The sequence below is a fragment of the Styela clava genome, chromosome 8 (genome assembly GCF_964204865.1).
Source record: "Styela clava chromosome 8, kaStyClav1.hap1.2, whole genome shotgun sequence".
Lineage (NCBI taxonomy): Eukaryota > Metazoa > Chordata > Ascidiacea > Stolidobranchia > Styelidae > Styela > Styela clava.
In genome coordinates, this window is record NC_135257.1 from 14,000,083 (window position 1) to 14,022,188 (window position 22,106).

The 22,106-nt window shown below is 32.7% G+C and overlaps 1 protein-coding gene across 1 annotated transcript; it reads left to right on the top strand.

The window, feature by feature from the left end:
• Positions 1–290: 290 nt before the first annotated feature.
• LOC120346667 (uncharacterized) lies at positions 291–20,552 on the top strand. The gene is made up of 6 exons (XM_078115476.1): positions 291–308; positions 5,172–5,280; positions 14,142–14,208; positions 15,205–16,610; positions 16,941–17,066; positions 17,308–20,552. Exons 3-6 carry the CDS (start codon positions 14,191–14,193, stop codon positions 19,592–19,594), a joined length of 3,837 nt encoding a protein of 1,278 aa, XP_077971602.1. The 5' UTR covers positions 291–308; positions 5,172–5,280; positions 14,142–14,190; the 3' UTR covers positions 19,595–20,552.
• The last annotated feature ends 1,554 nt before the right edge of the window (positions 20,553–22,106 follow it).

A 22,106-nucleotide genomic window follows, 5' to 3' on the forward strand; every position in this document is an offset into this window, starting at 1 on the left:
TTTATTTCAAATTACAGTCAACTTCTTGTTGTATTTATTTTCATGAAAATTGCGTGAATCAGTGGAGTTCTGTAAGATTTCTTGCACAAAAATGACAAAAAAAATGTATTTATTGTGTCTACATAGGACTAGATTGAGTAGCAAGACAGACGCCCCGCGTTTTACCAGACAGATTCTCCGTGCGGTCTATATCGTTATAGCGGCGAGAAGAACGCCGTATTCTCGGAATCGATTCAAGCGGATATCAGCATGAACCAAAGCGGACATTTTAGAATTTCTTGCAATAAAGGGAAAAGTATAAAAAGAAGGTATTTTAGCATAGTATAATGTATAGTAATATTTGGTCAATAATGAATAAAAATATTAAAACACTAGAAGTAACCAAGTTTCATTAAAGACATTTTGGATGATTAATTTTGCAAGTATTTGGAATGAGTTGGTATTTATGATACCTATTGCGTTATCTACGTTGTAAAAGTACATTCTGGTTTAGTTGATTGCAAACTTAATCAATCTATTGCATTGAAAACCTAAAGATCAATTGCTAAAACAGGCTATTTTACCCTGTGTGCATGGACATTTTGAAACCAGAAACATTATAATTTGAATTAATTTATTCTCTCGTGTTAATGAAAAAGAATTTAAATTTAAACTTATAAAGTTCTTATATTTCACTTAGAAATTCATGCTGCAAACCAGTAAACTTATTTCAAAATGTTTACAAGTGATAGTTAAACAGAAAAATATTGTCGTGGTATTTTAGAAGAACAAAAATTGTATTTAAATTATGCATCTTTTCAATTATTTTATATAACAACACAAATACCAAATATTATTTGACGAATCTTTTTCTCAGCGTTTCTAGAACATAATTTAACCCGATTATATTACATAATCTTTCATTGTATAGTATCAGTGCATTTTTTTATAAACAAAAATTGTTTATACATGTTGCTATATGGGTTCATTTGTGTATATTAGAACGTAGTACAAAATAAATATTTTTTCACATAATTTTTACATAAACATAGTATTTTAAAAATGTTTTATTTTAATTTTTGTATAAAGTATACCGATGTAAAAGTTGGATACAAATTAATATTTGCTAAGCATTATTGTGTGGATTTCCGTGTTATCCATACTGCTTAATTTCGAAGGTAATTCGTGTATTGGGTAATAATTTCACAACTAGTAGAACTCAACCAAACGTAATTAAGTAATCGTATGAAAAGTTGAGATAAATTCATTGCATTGTAACGTTATAACGTCATGTTGGAATTTAAGAAATAACACTCCCGTATTGCAATTTATCTCCAATATATCTTTCTTGTGTTATTTTTCACCCAATGTATTGCGAGAAGTACTAAGAAATGCGCGTAATTTCAAGTAGAAGCGGATATTACGGGACGGTAATCACACTTGTTAATTACTTATTAAATAGCCTATCATTGGTATCGTGAATTTATCCAGAGTATTTTTAAAACAGCGAAATCGAAAATGTGGTGCAACACAGTTCAAGGCACGTTGCCGACGCATTAACTCACTGCAAACGTTGTTATTAAAATGGCGGCCAAATACCGACGCGACTAATTGCATACGCGGATATAATATCGACGAGGGCAAGCGATTTAACACTGAACGGTAGCATCGAGTTGTATTGCTATGCTGAAATTGCTTAATAATAAAAATAGGAGCATTTGGTCATTGCCGGTATGTATCGCCTTATACTCGTTGAAATCTGAAAATTGGAAAAATTTATTAAAAAAATCATGAAATGCGAAATAATGATATATTTTACTCAGTACTGCCTCATTATCATAATATTTTTTAGATCGCAATCTTATATCTGGCTATTTAAAAAAGTAATCGTCTCTCTAAGGCGCTTTTTAGCTTCAAATCAATATTGAATATAAAGACCGCTCATGTTATTTAGAATTCAGTGACATATAACACGAACCAACAAATTACATTTTTCAACAATAAATTGTTAATTATTAATAGTTGAATCCGAGAACACGTTGACGAAACTGTTTATGGAATTTGACATTTTGTAAATCTGAACTAAATAGTGTGTAGTAATTAATACTAGTATAATTTCACAATCAATTAAATTAATGAAGATTAGATTCTCTATATCTTTCGCTAGCATATTTTTAATTTGATAACTTGTCTTAGATTGTACTTAAGGGAAGTAAAAAAAGTTTGGCTAAAGAAAGAAATATATTGCCACAATTGATATTGTTGTCTTCCAAATAGCACTTTACCTGTAAAGTTACCTTGTTTTTAATATATTACATGTCAGGCTATATTTAAAAAGATTTTTTTTGTATATATATTACGCTGAGCTAAGAATTACATTTTTCATCTTTGAATTTTTTTTTGAGAAATATTAGTACTCTATTATTCACTTGCCTTGAATGCTCCAAAGACGTAGAAAGTTAAACTTTAAACAATTCTACTATTCTACTATATTTTGTTGTAAACACAAAGTTTTTAAAGCTTGATTTTCAAATTCATGCCAAAATTATGTCGTGACTTTTATTCAGTTCTATAAACAATTCATCAACGCGACTGTATTACATTCAAATTCGAGTAAAATAAACAATTTATTCAAGTGAATTTTCAAAAGTTATGGAAAGATTTCTTCTAATATTCCCTAATAATATTTGACATAAACTAATGAGATTAGCGCCAAGATGAGGCTTAAATCGGACCGAACAGAGGGGCGCATTTGCTACAAGGGTGAAAATCCTCATCGACATTTAGGCCTCACTGAATCTAAGACATATAAATCATACAAACAATATTTCAATATGTTTCTAATGCAGAAAATATCAACCGAGTGTCATAATCAATTTGAAAAAAAAAAAACGAATACAGCTTTTTATATTTACGCTACGTTACCGATGGGAAGTTATAGAGGACGATTCGGGAACAAAAAAAAATTCAGAAATTTAAAAATTATTTTTGGTACACTCGTTGGTTGTCTAAAATGCACTTTTATTACACTTTTAATAAGTTAGTGCACGTAAATTCGCGAATGAAAAACATAACAAAATGATTAGTGAAATCGTCTCGCTCAGGGGCAATTTGTTGTGTGTGAGATGTAGTGTGACTTTAGCCCGGTCTTTATCATGCCTGCAATGTGCTTTACATATGATTCGATTACACTTCACTTGATTTGTCTAAAACGTGATTAGGTTTTGAATACGGCTTGAATTATTTGGTCATATTCAAACATCACAGTTGTGCGTCCATGGAAAATTGAAAATTCAATATTGCAGGACTCTGTCATGTAATACCAAGTAATCATATTAGACCCTAACGGATTTGCCTAATGATGAAAAAGCGTTACATTCCAATACACAATTTGGACACGTCGAGGAATAGAAGAAGGGATATAGAGTCGCAAAATTGACGCGTCATGAACAGCACAAATAAACAGTAGACGTGGCCTCATATTTTTGAACTTAGAATTGTGATTTTAGAAGTTGTTATAATCGCGAAAATAAAAATAGAATTCTACATGGTATGTTTTAGGAGAACACTTCAAAATCCGCGCCATTTACTATTTGAACTGAGGTATTAAGAAAACCAGTCAATTTATATTGAAGCACCAGAAAAAGCGCGACAATCGTCCCAGCGTACGTGCAAGGCGATGATTTTATCAATAAAAGAATAAATTAAGACGTCCTCTAAAATCAGTGCTAATCGTCGCAATGCAGATGCCTATGTTTATGTCATGTCGTTGGGTGAAAGATAGATGGTGTTTTCATGGAAATTGACACTTCTGTTGATCACGAAGGGTGATGAAAAAATTGCTATGACAAGCTATATCTTTTTTTGATCTAGACTGCCATCTCATGTGCCGCGACTGTTTTCGTTATCTTTCGTGTAACCTCTATTATCGGATGTTAATTGTTTGATTGATTTTGGTTTATAAGCTGCAGTTTTGGCCAATTTCTTTCATAAGAACGATTGGATTTAGGTATTTTTTGGACTGACTGCATAAGTAATTCCATCGCAAAAAGTACTTTAAAATGCAGCAAAATTAACACTTAGTACCTATATTATGACTACGAAAAATTAGTTTTTTTTTCAGTATGCAATTTTTAAAGCTTCAACGAACAAACTGATTCATCATCTAGTATCAATGATTTGTTAGCCTATTTGGTACAATTTTGATTTAGTATTTTGGCGACAGAGTTTTGTTAATTTAGGACAAATGTGTGCAGTGGTCTTGGATAAATATAATACAAACAATAAGCAGTTGTAAGTCATAACTGGTTCAATATCTACATTGATTATTACAGGTATGTTGTCGTTGCGGATTATAAAATTATACATTTGTAATGATGATGTTTGGATCAACCGCTACGTCTTCATAGTAATTAGTTGATCTTATTGATTTTTTAAGAAGAAACGATTTATGAACCACCTATCCTTCACCAAAAAATAATATTTTTTGACAGACAGTCGTTAATGATTTAGTGTTTGCGCTTGTTATTTTGCTTGGCAATTACGCTAATTCTGACAATAATGAAGCGAGATATTGTGATCTTGTCATTAGGCAGGTTTCAGTATAAATTAAAATCGCAATTATCGTGCTATAAATTAAAATCGCAATTATCGTGCTATTCAACTATGATTTGCGTTTGATTATGATCAGCTTCAGAACAGGCGCATGCAATAAAAATTATTTTATAAAATGTGCTTATAATTTGTATAATATATATTATACTAGCACGTGTAATGGGACGCTATTAGCTTATTTGAAAAAAAATTGGGTGGCATTTTGGGAGGTTATTACATATACAGTGGTTTCATTATGAAATGCAAAAAATCTCGACATTCAAGGTATTACATAATATTATGCAAGGTAGGCGGCATAGATTAAAATGAATTGACTATAAAAGTCCGTGGTTTGAATATACTGTGGAATTACTTATATAAAGTAATATGGAAGACTCAAGAATGCATCATGTACCAGCGCCATTCATATCTGTAGTATCGTTACTCTATCGAGTGAAGCAGTTTAGAGTTCTTTGCTTTGTGCCGTTTTTTTTGGTTCCCCAGAACGAAGAATCTATCAATTTTTGTACCATCTAAATGAAAAAAATACTTCAAAACAACTGATTCCATCATGTTTAACTTTTATTTTATTTTAACAGATTCATGTATAATTTTGTTATTTATTATGACTAAATAATGACTGCATAAAAGTTCATCAAGCTCGGAGGAGAAGAAGAAACGAATTGGCTGATATCAGAATTATAAAAAGGTATTTGATCAAGTTTAAACTATAGGAAATGAATAACTTTATAGTAAAAAAATTTAATTTGCGTACTGACAACTGATATCAAGTTTCCTTATTAGTGATGTTTCGAAAACATAAAACAAAATAGTTCATCAGTCAGTATCGAAATATTTTGAAAAATACTCAAAAAGATTTTTGTAAAAAAAAAATTTAAAATATTTTCGCATCAAAAGTTTGCTGACGACATTAGCTCGGGGATAATAACAGCACTGAAAATATAATAGATCCGCCATCCTATCCCGTGTTTCGGGGCAAAAAAGTGAAAACGGCGATCGAATTTCAAAAACACTCACAATAACCCGATTTTATTGATAAGAGAGTTGAAAGCAAATGGGCATATTTGTAATCAAATTTTAATTTTGTCAGAAATCACATCGAAAAAGATGTGAATACTCAATGATTTAATAATTTATATAGTTTTATTTTTAAAAATGCCTCTTAGATAAATTTTGAATTTAATGATGATAATGAAAATTTATGAAACTAAATTGCAAAAATCACATAATGTTGAGACCGCACAAGATAACCGAGTTCATTGTATTGAACTGACAGATGCAGCAAAGATAAAGTTCGTTTAACAATTTAGATTGTTAATAAACGCATAACCCAAGGCATGTAGAAGTTTATTTATTTATTTCGAATTAGTGGCTACTCAGATCGCTAGTATCAAGATAACTAAGTTCATTAAAAAACGACAGATCAAGTATTGGAATTTTTTCCGTCGTAAATATTTTCATTCTGAATACATAAGTGATATGGAAATCGAGAATTTGAATTGGAAATCGCAATAATGACATAAATTATACAGTAAAATGAAATATTTTAATAAAAATTTATATTGCTATTCAATAATTCCAGAAATTATTATTTAGGACTTGATATTACCTAAAATTATACTTTAATCTCTGTTAAATAATGCTTTTAAAATAATTGACGGTGGTGCTAGATTGGTTTATAAAGGACTGCTGTCGTTTGAAAGATATAGTCAACGCTCAACATCCATTTTATTTTATTTTTTATGTTGTGTGCCTATAGTGCGAAATTCCTATTTGAATCTCATGTTCTGATAAATCGGTCCGGCATACCGAAAATGACATTTTATCTCGAAAATTGAAAAAATTTACGTTAACTCAATTACTGGAAGCCAAAATTTTGCATTAGCGCTAAATCTATGCTTAGTTTGTTCAGAGTGGGTCATCAATGTTGTCGGTTGAGCTTGAGTTGAGCCATAAACATGCATTTATCATACCGCGCCACGCTTCATGATCACGGTCCGTTTCATCTCGCGCGACGACAGACTTACAATGGATGTGTGCTAATCACTTTTCTTTCTTAACAGTCATTATTCTTCATAAAGTAGTGATTCGCCCAGATCGTGGTATGGCTAATCCGGACAGATAATGGGGTCTTGAGGGGTAATCACTACAGCACAAAATCAACAGTAATCAACGGTTCTAGGAGTTTGGCTTAGATTTTAAAAGGTTCCCCTAATTCCGTCATCAGTCATGAGCGTTCACAGTCCGCCAATCTCAAATGATTTCGTTTAGTGAGTTCTTTGTGTTCGTGTGACATTCGTGTTCTTATTTTAGAAGATGATCACAATGATTACAACATTTATAACATATAACAAGGCAATAGTAACACAAGCAAATAAACAAATATATTACATTCCTCAATTGGATGGTCACAAAATGTCTCCAAGTTGAAAATATGATAATATTAAATTTGAGACAAAATTTTTTTTTTTAAATTGGGGATCACATATTCACATAAGACTTATATATAATATAAATGGTGTATTTATAATTTTTTAATGCACAGAAAATATAAATCATATTGTAACTATTTTTGATTCATTGTTTCTATTTTTCTTTTGTAAACTATTTTTTTTTTTAAATTTTAGTGCTGTGACTATTCAAAGTCAAACTATAAACCAGGGCTGCCAAACGTAAAAAAAAACAACAGTTAATTTTATAAAAAAAAAAAAAATGAAATACCATTCATTATATATGACTTCATTCAACTTTTTGTTACCACAACGATGAAGTTAATTCGAAAGCATATTAAATTTGTTCCTTTTTGCTCCATTTAAGTTTAATCTCGGACCCAAAAAATCAGGTTCGACTCACATCTTTGCAGTACAAACAACTTTTAAATCTCCGTCCGGAATTAACATCACATCAATGGACATTCGATATAGCAAACAACAGAATATTATCTTCTTCTGAAGTCGAAAATGATATCACGACATTGAACCGTAAACAATCGTAAGTCGGTAATCCCTTTCCAGGTGTTATTTCATCGATATTTCATCAAATCCGTCGGGGACTTGAAAGATGGCGTTGTTTAAACATTCTTAGAAATCAGAGTAGGTAAACGCATCCCGGGGCTCTTTTAGGGTCGTTGCATTTCTGTCTTCTTGGAATTTTAATAGTTTAAAATGAAATGAAACGAGGAGATGTCGAAATACACTAACATATGAAATAAAATTAAATGAAGAGGAATGTTATATTCATATTGACGGTATTTTTGAAACGAATGTATACTCTTTAGCTAAACTGAAAAAATTATGTATATCTATTGAAAAAAGGTCAAGATATTTCCAATAATTTACAACAAGAAAAAGTGAGTTAAATAACTTTTTCTACTTATGAAATTTAAGGTTAGCTATTGTGATAATAGAGTAATATTAGGAAATAGGTATTCATTCATTTTGTTTTTCGTCGAGGAAATGAAAAACCTTTCAAATAATACGTCCTAATATATTGAAAAATTCACACACAGCTCTTGCCTGGGCATAACATATTGTGTTTGTCGATATGCTGAATCAAGTACGATCGTTCATCATTTTTGCGGGTTGATAATTACATTGCTTTTTGCTACCTTGCTCAATGACAGAAAACACTCGTGTGGTGTTACGGCAAATTTTTTCAATCCTTGTTTATTTTTAGTTGCCACGGTGAAATTGGAATCGTTCTTCGGAGCGTTAAATCTTTCCATATATAGTTATCAACCACATCTAATTTAGGCTTCCAAAGAACTCACAGCCAAGATAAACGAAAATGTTATTTTTTGTTGGAAACATAAAATTAATTTTAACAAAGTTGACGGCTGTCCCAAATAATCTATTTTAAGCTAATAGTAATTTATGTAAAATAAAGAAATGACAAAAACTTGATTAATTTTTTAGCATAAATTTTCCAAAAGCAATTCTTGAAATATTGTTACCATTTTAATAAAATAAAGTTTACATGAATACAAATTGTAGCCTTAATATTATACGATTTCAGTTAATATTTCAATAAACATACAAAACTAGTCACTTTAAAGTAGTTAACAATTAAACAACTTGCGCTGAAAACATTGTGATAAAATTGGAATGAGTGTTGCACTTGCTTCTTCAAGTCAAATACTCTGCAAGACCAAATTAAGTCACAATATGTTCGTTGTAGAATGTAGAATAGTTTACTTTTGTTACTTGCGGTCTGTTATTGAATCACAATATTGAACGAACGAATTTTAACACGATTGTACAATTGTATTAATTAATTAATTGAATTAATTAATTATACAATCACAGGTCGGCTTATTCTAATTGTGTTGTGACAGTTGAAATCTCGAGACCTTGCTTTAGGAAAACTTGTACTATTTATAATTAATTCAGATGTACACTTATAAGGAATCATGTTATTAGTATAAGCTCTTCAAGTTTCTTTTATATCGGACGCTTTAACTTTTTAGGTCATTTGTCCAACTTTATCAGTATGCACGGTGGAATATGCTAGTGAGATTCCCCTTTTACAAAATCAAATCAATATATTAATAATTTCCGAGTCGGTAAATAAAGATTTATTATCAAAATTATCGGTGATAGACCATGAGCGCGAAATTAGTTAGGCCGATAGTAGTATCACATCGAGTTAATCCAATTTCGCAATTGCAGTTTTTTGTCTCATATTCGCTTGTATAAATCGTGCGAACAATCATCAAGCTTATTATACGCTTTTAAATTTCTCAACACTGAGACTGTAAGCAAATCAAAATTTTAGTAGCTCTGGTTTTTATCCAAATATACTTTTCCAGTCGCACGAAGACAAGTTGTATAAACTACAATTCCCGATTAATAAATAAATCTTGACAATGCTTTCGACACTTTACGAACTTCAGACTATCTTGCCGCGGGCTGACGCTTGCGACATTGGCCAGACAGAACAGAAGTAAATTAATTTTTCAAATTTTTTCAAATAATTTATCATTGATATTAACATTATATTAGGTTGAGCGTTTTGCCCGACACAAACGTCTTTCTATATTATAGTTTGGTTTTGCTGACAATTTTAAGAGATGGTAAGAAAAGAATAACAAAAACCTTTCTTCATTTTTCTCATCTCGAAGACTCTATAATTTATATTGAACAAAGTTTTTGTCGAGCTCAATATTTTCTGTTTAACCTGGCTCTAATTTAAAAGTCTAAACCCCACTTTTTTTAAAGTAACCACGATTTGTAATGTACTTCAAATAATAACAAGAGTATATATGCAATGAAAATAGACTTTGCGAAGGATACCATATACGAAGTTTGTTTTTGATTTTTTAGTTATGCAGTGGCGTATTCTTCCGCCCCGTGGAACGTCGATTCTTTTCGAAACCAAATTCGAATCCCATTCGAATACGAATCCAAGCGGGCCTAACATAATAATTTAAGATCTATAGCCAGGCGCGTTTTCTTCAACGTTTCTATCGCCAGAGTCATGTTGGGTGAAAGTTTAAATTACTAGGAAATCGTAGTAACTTTTCAACATTTCGTCTAAACGTCAACAGCAGATTTTATTGCAAGTTTGACAGTCTCGTATAACGAATCTTAATTGATATTGGATGAGCAAAGTTTTGCATAAACATACATGACAACGTTGTTGCCCCATATACATTATTCATTCTACGCCATTTCGTTTTAATTAGGAATAATTCTGTTAAAATAAATTGTCGAGAAAAGTTTCACACCCTTCTGTGTCCGTTGGACCTTTGAGACAATCGTCCGATATAACCTTGTCAAATACTGTCATGAATAATTGACGTATGCACAATACATTCATGTTTCCGATTAGACAGTAAATTCCAACACACGATGTTATGGATATAGTAATTATTATGTCTCGTGCAAAGTTCTGGACACTTTAAATAAATTTTCTAAAGTGATTAGACAACGAGTTCTGAGGTAACATTCTTCGAGTTATTTCACAGCTAAATGGATCCGTGTCCTAAGATAGCATTTTTGAAAAAAAATAGATAAAAACTTGTCTAATAAGCAACATAAAGTTTTAGAGCTTTTGTATTTGCAATAAAGCGAACATTATTTAATAACTAGTACAGATTGATTGGTCTCGTCGACTGTAAGGATCTTTAACATTGGTCTTATTAGAGGTCTTTCATTTATGTTATATTTTCTGTCGATTGATGCCATTTTGTCTCTCAAGCTTTCCATATTCTAAAATCCAAATGAATGAAATATACGTGACAATTTACATTTACAAAGTTATTTGTATTTTATTTTTCTGTTTTATTTTGTATTGAGAATGTATTGTACGTAACAATACAAATGAACCAAAAATTACTTTATTAAAACCATAAAGCTTATTTGTTTTTATAAAAGTCACTGTCGACATTGTCCAGACTTCAAAACAATTTACCATTCAACAGTCTAAAATTCCTCAACCCATGATGAAACGTAATCTGTTTATTTTACTTACAAGCATCTGTGACAAATTTCAGATTTTTCAAAGAAATTATTCCTATATCCTTATGATTGTATGCAAAACAATTATTTAAATTAATTATAGTTCACTAATGGTCAATTAGATTTACTTTAGCAGTCAACTAAAAAAGCGGTGATTGATAATAGTACAGCTAAATTTATTTTTAATTAAAAGAAAACGAAGAATCATCACTTTCTGTAGTTCCGAACCTCATAATATTTTTGAAGAATATTTTGTTACTAATTCTCCAACTGATGCTTTCGACAAAAATGGCGTAGTGGCAAGTACTGAATATATGATATGAGTTCGAAATGATTAGAGATTGGCATAGATCACACTTTATATTTTTCAATAAAGTATGGTCGGAAAAGTCAAAACTTAGTCATGTTCAAAACTCAAATACCTGACATCGATTTACTTGTAGAGACAAGTGAATAACTGAATATCTACGATTTACGTATCGAGTTTCATGTTGTGAAGCTCTCGCAAATGCTTTTATGAACTTTGACCCCGCAATAATATTATAGGAAGTCTTCTCTGAAGATAATTTTTCAATTATTAATAAAATAATTTTATTGTCATGAAATAACACGATTATGTATTAGTATTCCAAAATTTCGCATTTCAAATTCAGTGGCAGTCTCATTAATTCTCAGAAAATAGTTTTTGAGTGTTTTCAAGCAAATTACATTAAAATTGCATGGCGTCGTATGTAGTTTCTCATAGTTCGCTTACTAACTATTTCGTCTGTCGTCGGGATATGTTTTAGATCACATTGCGCAGATGCGTGGTATTTTGTGATGTTTTCGACTTTATTGTCGGCGTCGTGATGAAGATCAGGAGACGAAAAATATCAAAGGCGACGATGTACAGGTCAAATTATGCATCATTTTGCATTCCTTCTGATCGCAAATTTCGTACGAATGATTGTGATCAAAGAGATTTTACGATAGAAATAAAAAAGTTAAATAAAATTGTTCACAATAAACATTACGTATCAAATTTACGTGAAAGAGTAGTTCATGTTCTATTCATTTGTCGCCGCTTTAGTTTTACATTTATCCATATGGATGCATGTAAATATAACTAAAGAAATACGATACAGCAAGTCCACCGCTAAACAAGCAAAAATTACAAAGGTAAAAAGGGTAATTTTGAACTCTAGTGCAGTAAAGTACGATTCTATATGTAAATCTATTACAAAATACCGATTGTGCAGTTTTTTTTTTAATTTTCTGAACTGAAAGTGGATAGAGTACTCCTAGAAAAGTAGGAAGATTTAAGTTTGTCACATTTTCGGCAAAATATTCGAAAGATAGTGGAACTTCAAAGCTCTACAGCTGGGAAACATTTGGGTGATTGTGGTATCGGTGCTTACGAATCTCATGAGTTGGGTTGGTGATCTCAACAGCCACTTAACCGGCCCCATCCGTTGGGGGCTATTTGGCAGTAATGTCATTTATAATATTTCATCGTTTTACACCGTCGCACACGAAAAATTAATACTTGAAAACTTTTATTTTACCTAATCGATATTCGTTGATAAATTTATTCAATTTCGAAAATGAAATTTTTGTAATTGGAATGATTTGTTACAAATCTGATGATATTTGAATTATATATTTTTACTTTCGTTTCCTCTTCCCACTGCTCGTAACTTTAAAATGACAAAAAATATCTTCACTTAAGTGCAAGACATTACCTTTGATCTAAACGAAATGTCTAATACAAACCATCTATTAATTTCAATATAACAGGAAAAGGTTCACCGCGTCGCTAAAATACTTTGCTATTTTAGGCCAAAGTGATATTTAGTGTTCGATGCCGATCTGACACCGGTTAATGTACAAACATACAGTAAAACTAGTTGCATTTTATGGTAATAGAATATAAATCTATATCAGTAATGTTTTCCAGTTACCTATGGGTCTATCTGTGCATAGGTCTTGTACAATGAAAATAAGATAAACTTCCGGTTAAATTTTATTGCTGAAAAATTCAAGAGATTTTTCGTTATTTTCATTATATTACATATTTAAAAAAAGCGTGCATATTTTAAATACAATTGAAAGACTGAAAGTATTTATTAATTACAGCATACTTTGACAACCATTAAAGCTGTTTTCACACCATTTAATAGTGTGCGAATTATCCGTCTAATCGTCATCTTAACATCCCGTGAGTGTACTACATGGCGAAATAATGAAAGAGCGTTTTCCCGCGAAACCTATAATTTTGTTGAAAGAAACAAGAAAAACACAGAATTTTAGCGACCATCCAATTAGTTGAAAGGTGTTAATTTTTGTCACTTTACCAAAATATTGTATAATTTCGAGTTGACTTCGCAGGAAACTTCCGAATAGCTTAGCGCAATTAAAACATTCTTTCTTTACTCGTGATTACGATAAAATACTAATTTAGGGCATAGGCAGGTGTTAAAATATATTAAAATGATAATTAAGAATAGACGTTCTATTTTGGGAAAAGTATCGAAAACATGGAATCTGCGAAAAGTAATTTACGCCAAATTTATTCTTTGATGTTAAGTTAGAAATATTGAAGTTTTGGGTTATTTGCACAAAATGGCGTCTTCGGAGTTCGAGATCTGATGATGTATGTTGCTAAACATTTTAATTCATTTTGATATTTCCTGTAGCAAAATTTCAGTTAAATTTACTAAAATTCCATTGTAATTCACTCTTGTTATTTGGGAGAATTTGAGAGTTATTGTAGGCAATATAGGTATAAGCAACACGTTTAAAGAGGCTTTTCAACGCCAAACAATTGACCAACATCTAACCACAGTCAGTTATATTGTTAGTCGTAGATAAAGAGAGGAGAGGAGGATTAGAATTAACCTTTAGTATATGATATTCGTTTAAAATCTTCAGCAATAAATTATAAAAATTTTGACGCAATGCATCGTATTCACTTGTGTAAAAAATTGTCCCAGGTTTTGTGGATCGTAATAAAATAAAACTTTTAAAATAAAAATTTTGGGCCAAAAATGTACGTTTACAGCGATGCGCGGTGAAAATTATTTGTACTTTTAACATTTTCTCATCTTTTTCAGAAATAAAGGAAGGCCGGCGTTAACATATCTGGTAGAAAGAAGGAACAATGATCGCTCATTATCAGGTAAATATATACGAAATATTAGTATTTGAGGGATTAATGAATAAATATGTTCTTACTTAAATCCCAGTTTATAAAATCAGTATTTGTTGCAAATATTGGTATATCAACTAGCACCTCAATAATCATTATCATGGCGGAAGGCCTGTTTCACTATGTCATCATCTCATAAGAAGTAAAGTGAATGATAAAAAGGTACTCCCAACCCATCTGATGAGTGTGCTATTCCAAGCCGTACAGATTCCTAGATTCGGAGTAGATGAATAAGGAATATCCGATGACAGAGTGAAAAAGAAGATATGCATTTTTATTGTCCTTGTGCCACAGCAGAAGAATGACGTGAATTAATGAAATGTCGCAGTTGTTTTATTCGAGTATTTTTTAAAACATCGTCACTTTAAGCTGCGGTGTGTAAATTTCTAATCTTTAATAATTTATTGTGACAATATACAAAAATAATTACTAATCCGTCAAGTTTATTAATATTACAATGCAATTACATGAACATTACATGAAATTCAATACATATATGCTGATAAGGTGTTTTTGTTAAAATCATATACATATATATATCCTAATAAACTTTATATTCATATTAGAGTATTTTTCTTCCAAGATTATGTTATTCGATGTGACAGTTTTTGTGTAATTTCGTAATGTTTTAGAATGGAGACAATATAAAACGTCAGTATTAATCATGCATGAGAACAAAAAAAAAGGATTTGTAAAATAAGTTGAATGTGATGCTAACCGTTAACACCCCCATTGAAACTGATACAGCCAGTTACGACTTAGATTAATTTAAACCTTTGCATAAAGTTTATCTGTAGCATTTCAAATCTTATATTTGTGTAAAAGAGATTGGGCTGCCAGCAAAATTCAATATATTCATCTCAATTACCTACACGTCTTTAAAAAAAAAAACGTCATCATTTCATTGATGTGTATTTCAACATCAAGTATTAACTGATGATTTATCAAATTTTCTTATTTTAACAGGAGAACTTTCCTTCTTCCCATCTACTCATGGCACTGCCGTCGTCACTCGCAACCACGCCCCCCACAGAATCCCGATCGGTTTCACCACCGCATGTACCTACCGCTACTGACATGCTTTATACTACCTGCCCATCGGAAAGAAGCGTTAATTCATCTCCCATCGACGCTGACGATAGCCGATTGGCCTTGTGTCGTCATAACGTGACAGGTTGCTCTGCCGGGGAATCTCTTAATTTGAGAGTCAATTGTTTTGGAACAAATGACGCAGGGGAATCGGGTATAGAAGGGTGTAATATCAAAGCCGATCGAAATTGTGAGTCACTAAAGCAAAAAGTATGTGACAACAAAACCACAGCTGCCGCTGATGACTTGTACAGTATCTCCAACGATGATAGTACAGCGACCAAGGCGATTTTTGAAGAATTATGTTGCAATTCACGTAAACGAAAAAGAAAATCACAGAATCCGTCACGCGTGCCGGAGACAAAATTTGGGGATAAAAACCAGTTACCCATTGAATTATATTCAAAAATTATGGCAAATCACTCACAGGTACCAAATGTGAATCTACCAGAGACTAACGGAACAGAAAATTATTTCTCCCGTATTTCACAAGCATCCCACTACAAAATTTTGTCAGAAGAACATTTATATATGTCAGAAAACCCGAAACAAGATTTTCCAATTCAGGTTGGCGCAGATAATATAAAAGATAATACTAGTTCGAATAGAATTATGTTCAGTCACCCTGCTGATATGTCACCTGCAAGTGAAGATTACGAATACGCTGTAAGAGTACCGAAGCATAAGCTTACCCGCAGTTTTTCAGATCCGGAATCAGCACAAACCATGGCGTGGAATAGCCAAGTGGTTTCAAACGATGCTTTTTTATCGAAATCGGATGGAGAGTACGACTCTCCCAAAAAGTATTCAAAAGATAGTCTTCCAGACTATAAACGCCATAGAGATCATTCAACTTGTCGTGCTGATACTACTATGATAGGACACGATCAGGAAGAGAAGGACCTAATCAGTGACAGTCCTTCGAATTCAAGACAAAATTCACCCGCATCTGCTGGAACAGGCCACACCAAATCAAGCGACGTGATTTATACGCCAAGACGGGAACGTGATTTTTTTACTGGCCATCTCAGTACGGTTTCCCTTGGAATGTCAGCATCATCAACAAATACACAACGAGATACTTCAAAAATGTCTACTAGATTTAGTGGACCAATTGGCGGTCAAATGCTGTCTCCGACAAAAATGCCATCAGGAGGTCCAATGTATCCACCGTTGGATTGTTGTACTTCATTGCCTGGTGGTGAAATTAGGAGTGGAGTTTGGATTCCTACTAGATCAAGAAATTGTCATTTATGTGGAAAAGAATTCAAAAATGTCTACAGGTAATGAATAGAAACTTTATATAAATAATAAAGGGCAAAATGTAAGACACAATATCTTGTTGGTCTTTATTTAGCAAAATATGTGTAGTTGAAGAGTACTAAAAAGTTTTGGGGATGTAGAAATTTATTCATAAAAATTTTTGAAACTTTAGAATTAAAAATGAAAAGATTATTATCAGATGAGTTACCATGGTTGCACAAAATGTAGGGTAATCTTTGCAATAAAGATGTCTGTAAATATCGATTCATTGAAACAATTTAAATCAAGTATGTCATGGAAACAGTTTGAATTGTCAAATTTAGCAAATAATAGCTTTTTCATTTATTCAGTGTGAAACTCCACATCAAAAATGTTCATCTCAAAGAAATGTGGCAATGTACAGTACCTGGATGCAATGCAACATTCCCCTCTAAACGAAGCAGAGACCGACACAGTGCAAATTCAAATCTTCACAGGTAATTTGGATCACAATATATTCACAATGGTTGAAAATATACCGGCATTCGCTAGAAATTGCTGACCTACCTTTGTATACAGACTAGGTTTAAATAAAGTACGATCAATTCTAAATGGTGTCAACAGTATTCTTTTGGTTAGTGTTCGCTTTTTAGAGACTAAGTTATTCCCAAGTTTTTATTTTTATTTTTCAAAAAGATATTTCACTTGAATTAATTAAATATTTATGTTTCATTTCAGCAAACTTCGACTGAGAGGAATATACGCAGACAGTCGTATATGTTCACAAACCGCCGGAATGACTGAGATGCTCAGAGAGAGACTTCTACCGACGTTTTTTCCTGGATCATCCAGCGATAAAATGAGTGATGAACATTGTGGTGATGCGGCATCTGAGCAAATTAAAGAATCAAATTGCAACGATAACAAGAGCGATGTTCATTTTGCAAAAGAAGCTCGCGATCATCAGAAACATACTGTTGAACGTATTAAAGCGTTTGATCACAAAGAAAACACAATGCAAAACAAAGATAATGCATCAGGATTGAGTCACAAAGATGGTTCGAAGATATCTAGCGAAGCGGTGCGAAAAAATAAAACGCCCGAGAAAAAATTAAACCCGACGGACTCTTACATTCCAAATAAAGTAGAACAGCCTAGCAGCAATACTGATTTTTATAGCATCTATCATAAACTTTTGACTGATGCAATTTCCTCATCAATGAAAATGAAAGAAAGGTATCAAACGCTGCATCCCCAGATTCACTCTAACTCCCTTTTCTCTGGCATGCCTCCATTTTTCAATTCACAATTTTTACCACCATATCTGAACATGAAAACGTCACCACTGGCACCTCCATTTGTACCATACAGTGTTTTACCAAACCAAATAACAGACCGTGCATCTGGTATGAAATCCAGAAACGAGAATATCATGGGGTCGCTCAACACTCGTCGGTCAGAAGTACATAAGCCAGAAAGAGAGAGAGTAACGATTTCGAGAGACTCCAGAAGAGAAGACTCCAATGATGAAGCTCCGAACAAAACGAGGCATAAAAGTTCAACTGACACAGCACTAACAGAAAATATGAAGTTAGGTATGTTTTCAAAATCTGAAACAAAATCAGATATCACAGAGGAAAAGTTCACTACTCACAGTTTGAAAGATTTTGAGTATGAAAAACTCAACAATTGTTTTCCCTTGAATAACCCTTTTTTGAATCCGAGGTGGTACTCTGACAATAAATCTTTTAGATCTGATTATACCGATAATTATTCTGGCAATGTTCATCAATACCCATCTCGTCAGCCATATACATCATCAGAGTTTTGGAAAATGCTTAGCAAAATACAAAGCACATCGCCTACAAGCAATGGTCATATATTCACGGATTATCTAAAATATATGCAGCAAAATGTTTCTAAACAGCACGTCATCGATAGCGGTATTCGTGAAAAGATATCTCCTGCTACCAGTAGGCAAAGCACAAATAACGAACGACCTTTCTCTAAACGCTCACTTGACAACGAATCATCAAATTACGATGTAGGAAATAAGAAGAAACGGATAGCTGAATCGCCGTTACAAATCAACTCTCAGGAAGAACAAAATAAAAGTGTCAGTCAGATTCCAAGAAACTATTTGCTTGAGAGGCCGAAACACATCAAACTATCTCGCCCTCTAAACGACGAAATTTATTCAAAAGGAAGTATATCTTCAGTTCGCGACTCAAAACTAAATGGATTCGGTTTGCATAACGCTAAGCCTCGTCAGCAAGAAAACAAAGACGTACAAAAATCAAATGAAGCCCGCATTTCGGATATTCAGAGAAAGAAAGCTGGACAAAAATCACATAGTATTGATACAAACGTAAACAAGTCGCCTTGGTCCTCTTCTTCAACGGCATCGGATCTAGAAAAACATAGCGAGAAGACAGTTTATAATGCAACAAACATTCCCAAAATGTTAAGCCCATTGACGCCACAACATCATCCACAGTTACCTTCATTTTCTCCGAATCCTTATTTTCCACAAAATTTGGGAGATAATCCTAATCACTTTATGAGCGCGGCTTTTATGGCGGCGGCCATGGCACGACAAAAGGGTGGTTTTCCTATACAGAGTCCTTATCTTGATAGAAAATTTCATACGCCTCCTGTCTCTCAAGCAATGATGCGACCTCATTTGTTTCCCGGTGTTTATAATATCATGGAATCGAATGGTATGCCGCCAAATCATTTGTCGCCGGAAGAAATGCTTGGAGCGATGGAAGGCGTAACAGAAATGGATGATCCAACACTGGGAATGGAAGGAAATACATGGAAAACTGGACCAGTACAATGTAGCATTTGTAAACGAATGTATAGCAATAAGGGTACATTGCGAGTTCATTTCAAATCAGTACATCTTCGTGAAATGCACAGGTGCACTGTACCTGGGTGTGATACAATGTTCACTTCTGTCAGAAGCAGAAACAGACACAGTCAAAACCCGAACTTACACAGGACTCTTCCTTATCATGGTTAAGGTATATAATGTACATTACAAGCCATTTATAGTTAGATTTTTCATAAAACAGTTTTTGTCTCGAATCTTTTACCCCATTTTGAGCCAAAATTAAACTTTTAATATTTCCACATGTTTGTTGCAGGAAATAGTGTAATGGTGTGTAAACTGTCTCTAAGGTGTCACAAACGATGTTGCTAATCTGTCATTAATGTTATTTGACTAATTATGATTTTACTTCAGTATTATTTTATGTTAACATTCAAATTATAATTGTACTTATTATGTCGCAGACAAAAACGAATCTGTCTTGGACTAACATGTTGAGCATATTCATGTATGTTTTTGTGGTTGCAACATTTACAAGCGACTTTCAAGATATTTCCCTTTTTAGTTCTAATTGTTTCATATAGATAATATTTTAGTAAAAAAGTTCCATGTAGACAATATTTTAAAGTTCTTCAGTGTGCTTATAACACAAGTATGAAAGATTTTGTTGACTATTTTGTAGAATACATTTCCGCATATTTTTATACCCAAGTATTAGCCTGATACACAATGCGACTTAAAAATTGTTCACCTGCGCCGCGTTCTGTACGAAAGATCAATTGTTTGAGAAAAATATATTATCTGTAATATCTTGGTTCTAATATAATTTTGATCTGTTCCAAAATTTGATAAAAAAGTAGGAGGTAGTATTATATATCTCCAATACGGACCTATTCATTACCAGGTTTTCTCTACTATGACCCAAGCACGACCTCATTTTCTAGTTTTATTAATTGTAATAACTAGTTGTGTATTTGGAGAATGAAGGCAACCTCATTTCACTCACTTTTATAGGCTTTAAGCCTAACATTTATGTTTCCGATATTCGACATTTCTGTTTCGTTTATTATTCCTATTATCTGTTATAATTGCACTTTTCTTGTAAGCAAAAAATCGTGTTTTAACACTTGATAGAATAAACATTCCGTGCATTGTATCAGACTTCATCTTTAAGTTCGTGTCAAAAGTGAAGGTTTACACAAAATATAATAAAACCAAATGACATCCAATAGAGATTACAAGATAAAATGGCCGTTTGGGTGTTGAGTGTCAAAAATCATTATAATTAATATTTAATCTTTGCTGCAACTTATTTAATAAGTCCCTATTTGTATTAAAGAAATATTGATTAATAACAGCAATGAAGAAGGATGAAATAATTACTATAAATCACATTAAATTAATATGTAAACTGAATTCTAAATTTTAAAAATATGATCATTCTCATGTCATGATTGCAAAATCAATTTCGACGATTCGTGGTTGTAAAACGACATTCAGTCATCACACCGATTAGGGTAGTTAGAGCACTTGAGCACGGTATGATTACACAAGGTCGGTTGTAGACTCTAAACAAATGGAAACATGTCATGACAAGAAGTACGATTATGATAGGCATTATTACATCTTTGAGTAGCAGATACTACCAACTGATTCCACTCCAGAAGATCGGTCAAGTGGTTTGAGCGTCGGCAGTAAAGAATGACAAGATGGCTGTAGTAACAACAAGCCCAGTCCATTGGGTGACAATCCGTTTTTTTTTTTCAAACATACTTCATGACATATATATAAAATAAAATGGCGGAATTTCACTGGCATTTCTAGGTAATCAATATTATTTGGTACTCCCGGAAGTATGTTAACCAAGATGTGTACCAAGTAAGGGTTAGGCCATAATTTCAGGTACAAATACTACGGGAGTCACTCGGCGAGTTCCCGAACTCGTAATAGAACTAAAATAATGAAAATTGGAAAAAAATATGGCCTAATCTTAACCTGGTACATATACTACGTTCCGGTGTCCGCCATCTTGGTTCACATACTTCGGGAGTACCAAAAAATATTGATTACCTGAAATGCCAGTGAAATTTCGTCATTTTATTTTATATATATGTCATGAAGTATGTTTGAAAAAAAACGGTTTTACTGGTTGGCTGAATGAAACAAATTCGTTATAATTTTTGGTTGATGAAATTTTTGTTCTGCGGATTTGATCGGCAGTTTATCGGCGTCGTGCAATTTGATTTCATTTTCAAACGAAGACAAAATATTTTTGCGACCTGAATGACTGATTTCCAGCAAAAATTATTTCAACCACTGCTCCACCCACTCCAAGGCAAGGCACTTTGGTGTTGGGCATGCAACTGGCCCCACGATTACATTGTGAGTTCGCATTCGCATTGTGTTGATTAATTTCTAGTGTAAAAATAATAACTGCGAAATTCATATCATAATGTTGAATTTTTAACAAGTACTCCATAGTTTTAATCGCCAAACTACAAAGTGACTCGTCATTATTAATAAATTTATGTGAAAAACTGAAATTAGCTTTGTTCATGTTTCGAAAACGCGTACTAATGGCAAATATGATAGCTATCAGTTGACACTCCAGGCGCATTGTTTCTGAAAATCGATCACGGATCCGTCGGTTCGAATTATTAATTTTTATGCCATAAAATGTCATAAAATCGCATGTTGCATCAGA

Excerpts from the sequence above, each read along its gene's own strand:
- LOC120346667 (XM_078115476.1), top strand. Across the intron at positions 16,611-16,940 it reads GAATTCAAAAATGTCTACAG|TGTGAAACTCCACATCAAAA; the intron begins GTAATGAATAGA and ends TCATTTATTCAG. Across the intron at positions 17,067-17,307 it reads GCAAATTCAAATCTTCACAG|CAAACTTCGACTGAGAGGAA; the intron begins GTAATTTGGATC and ends GTTTCATTTCAG.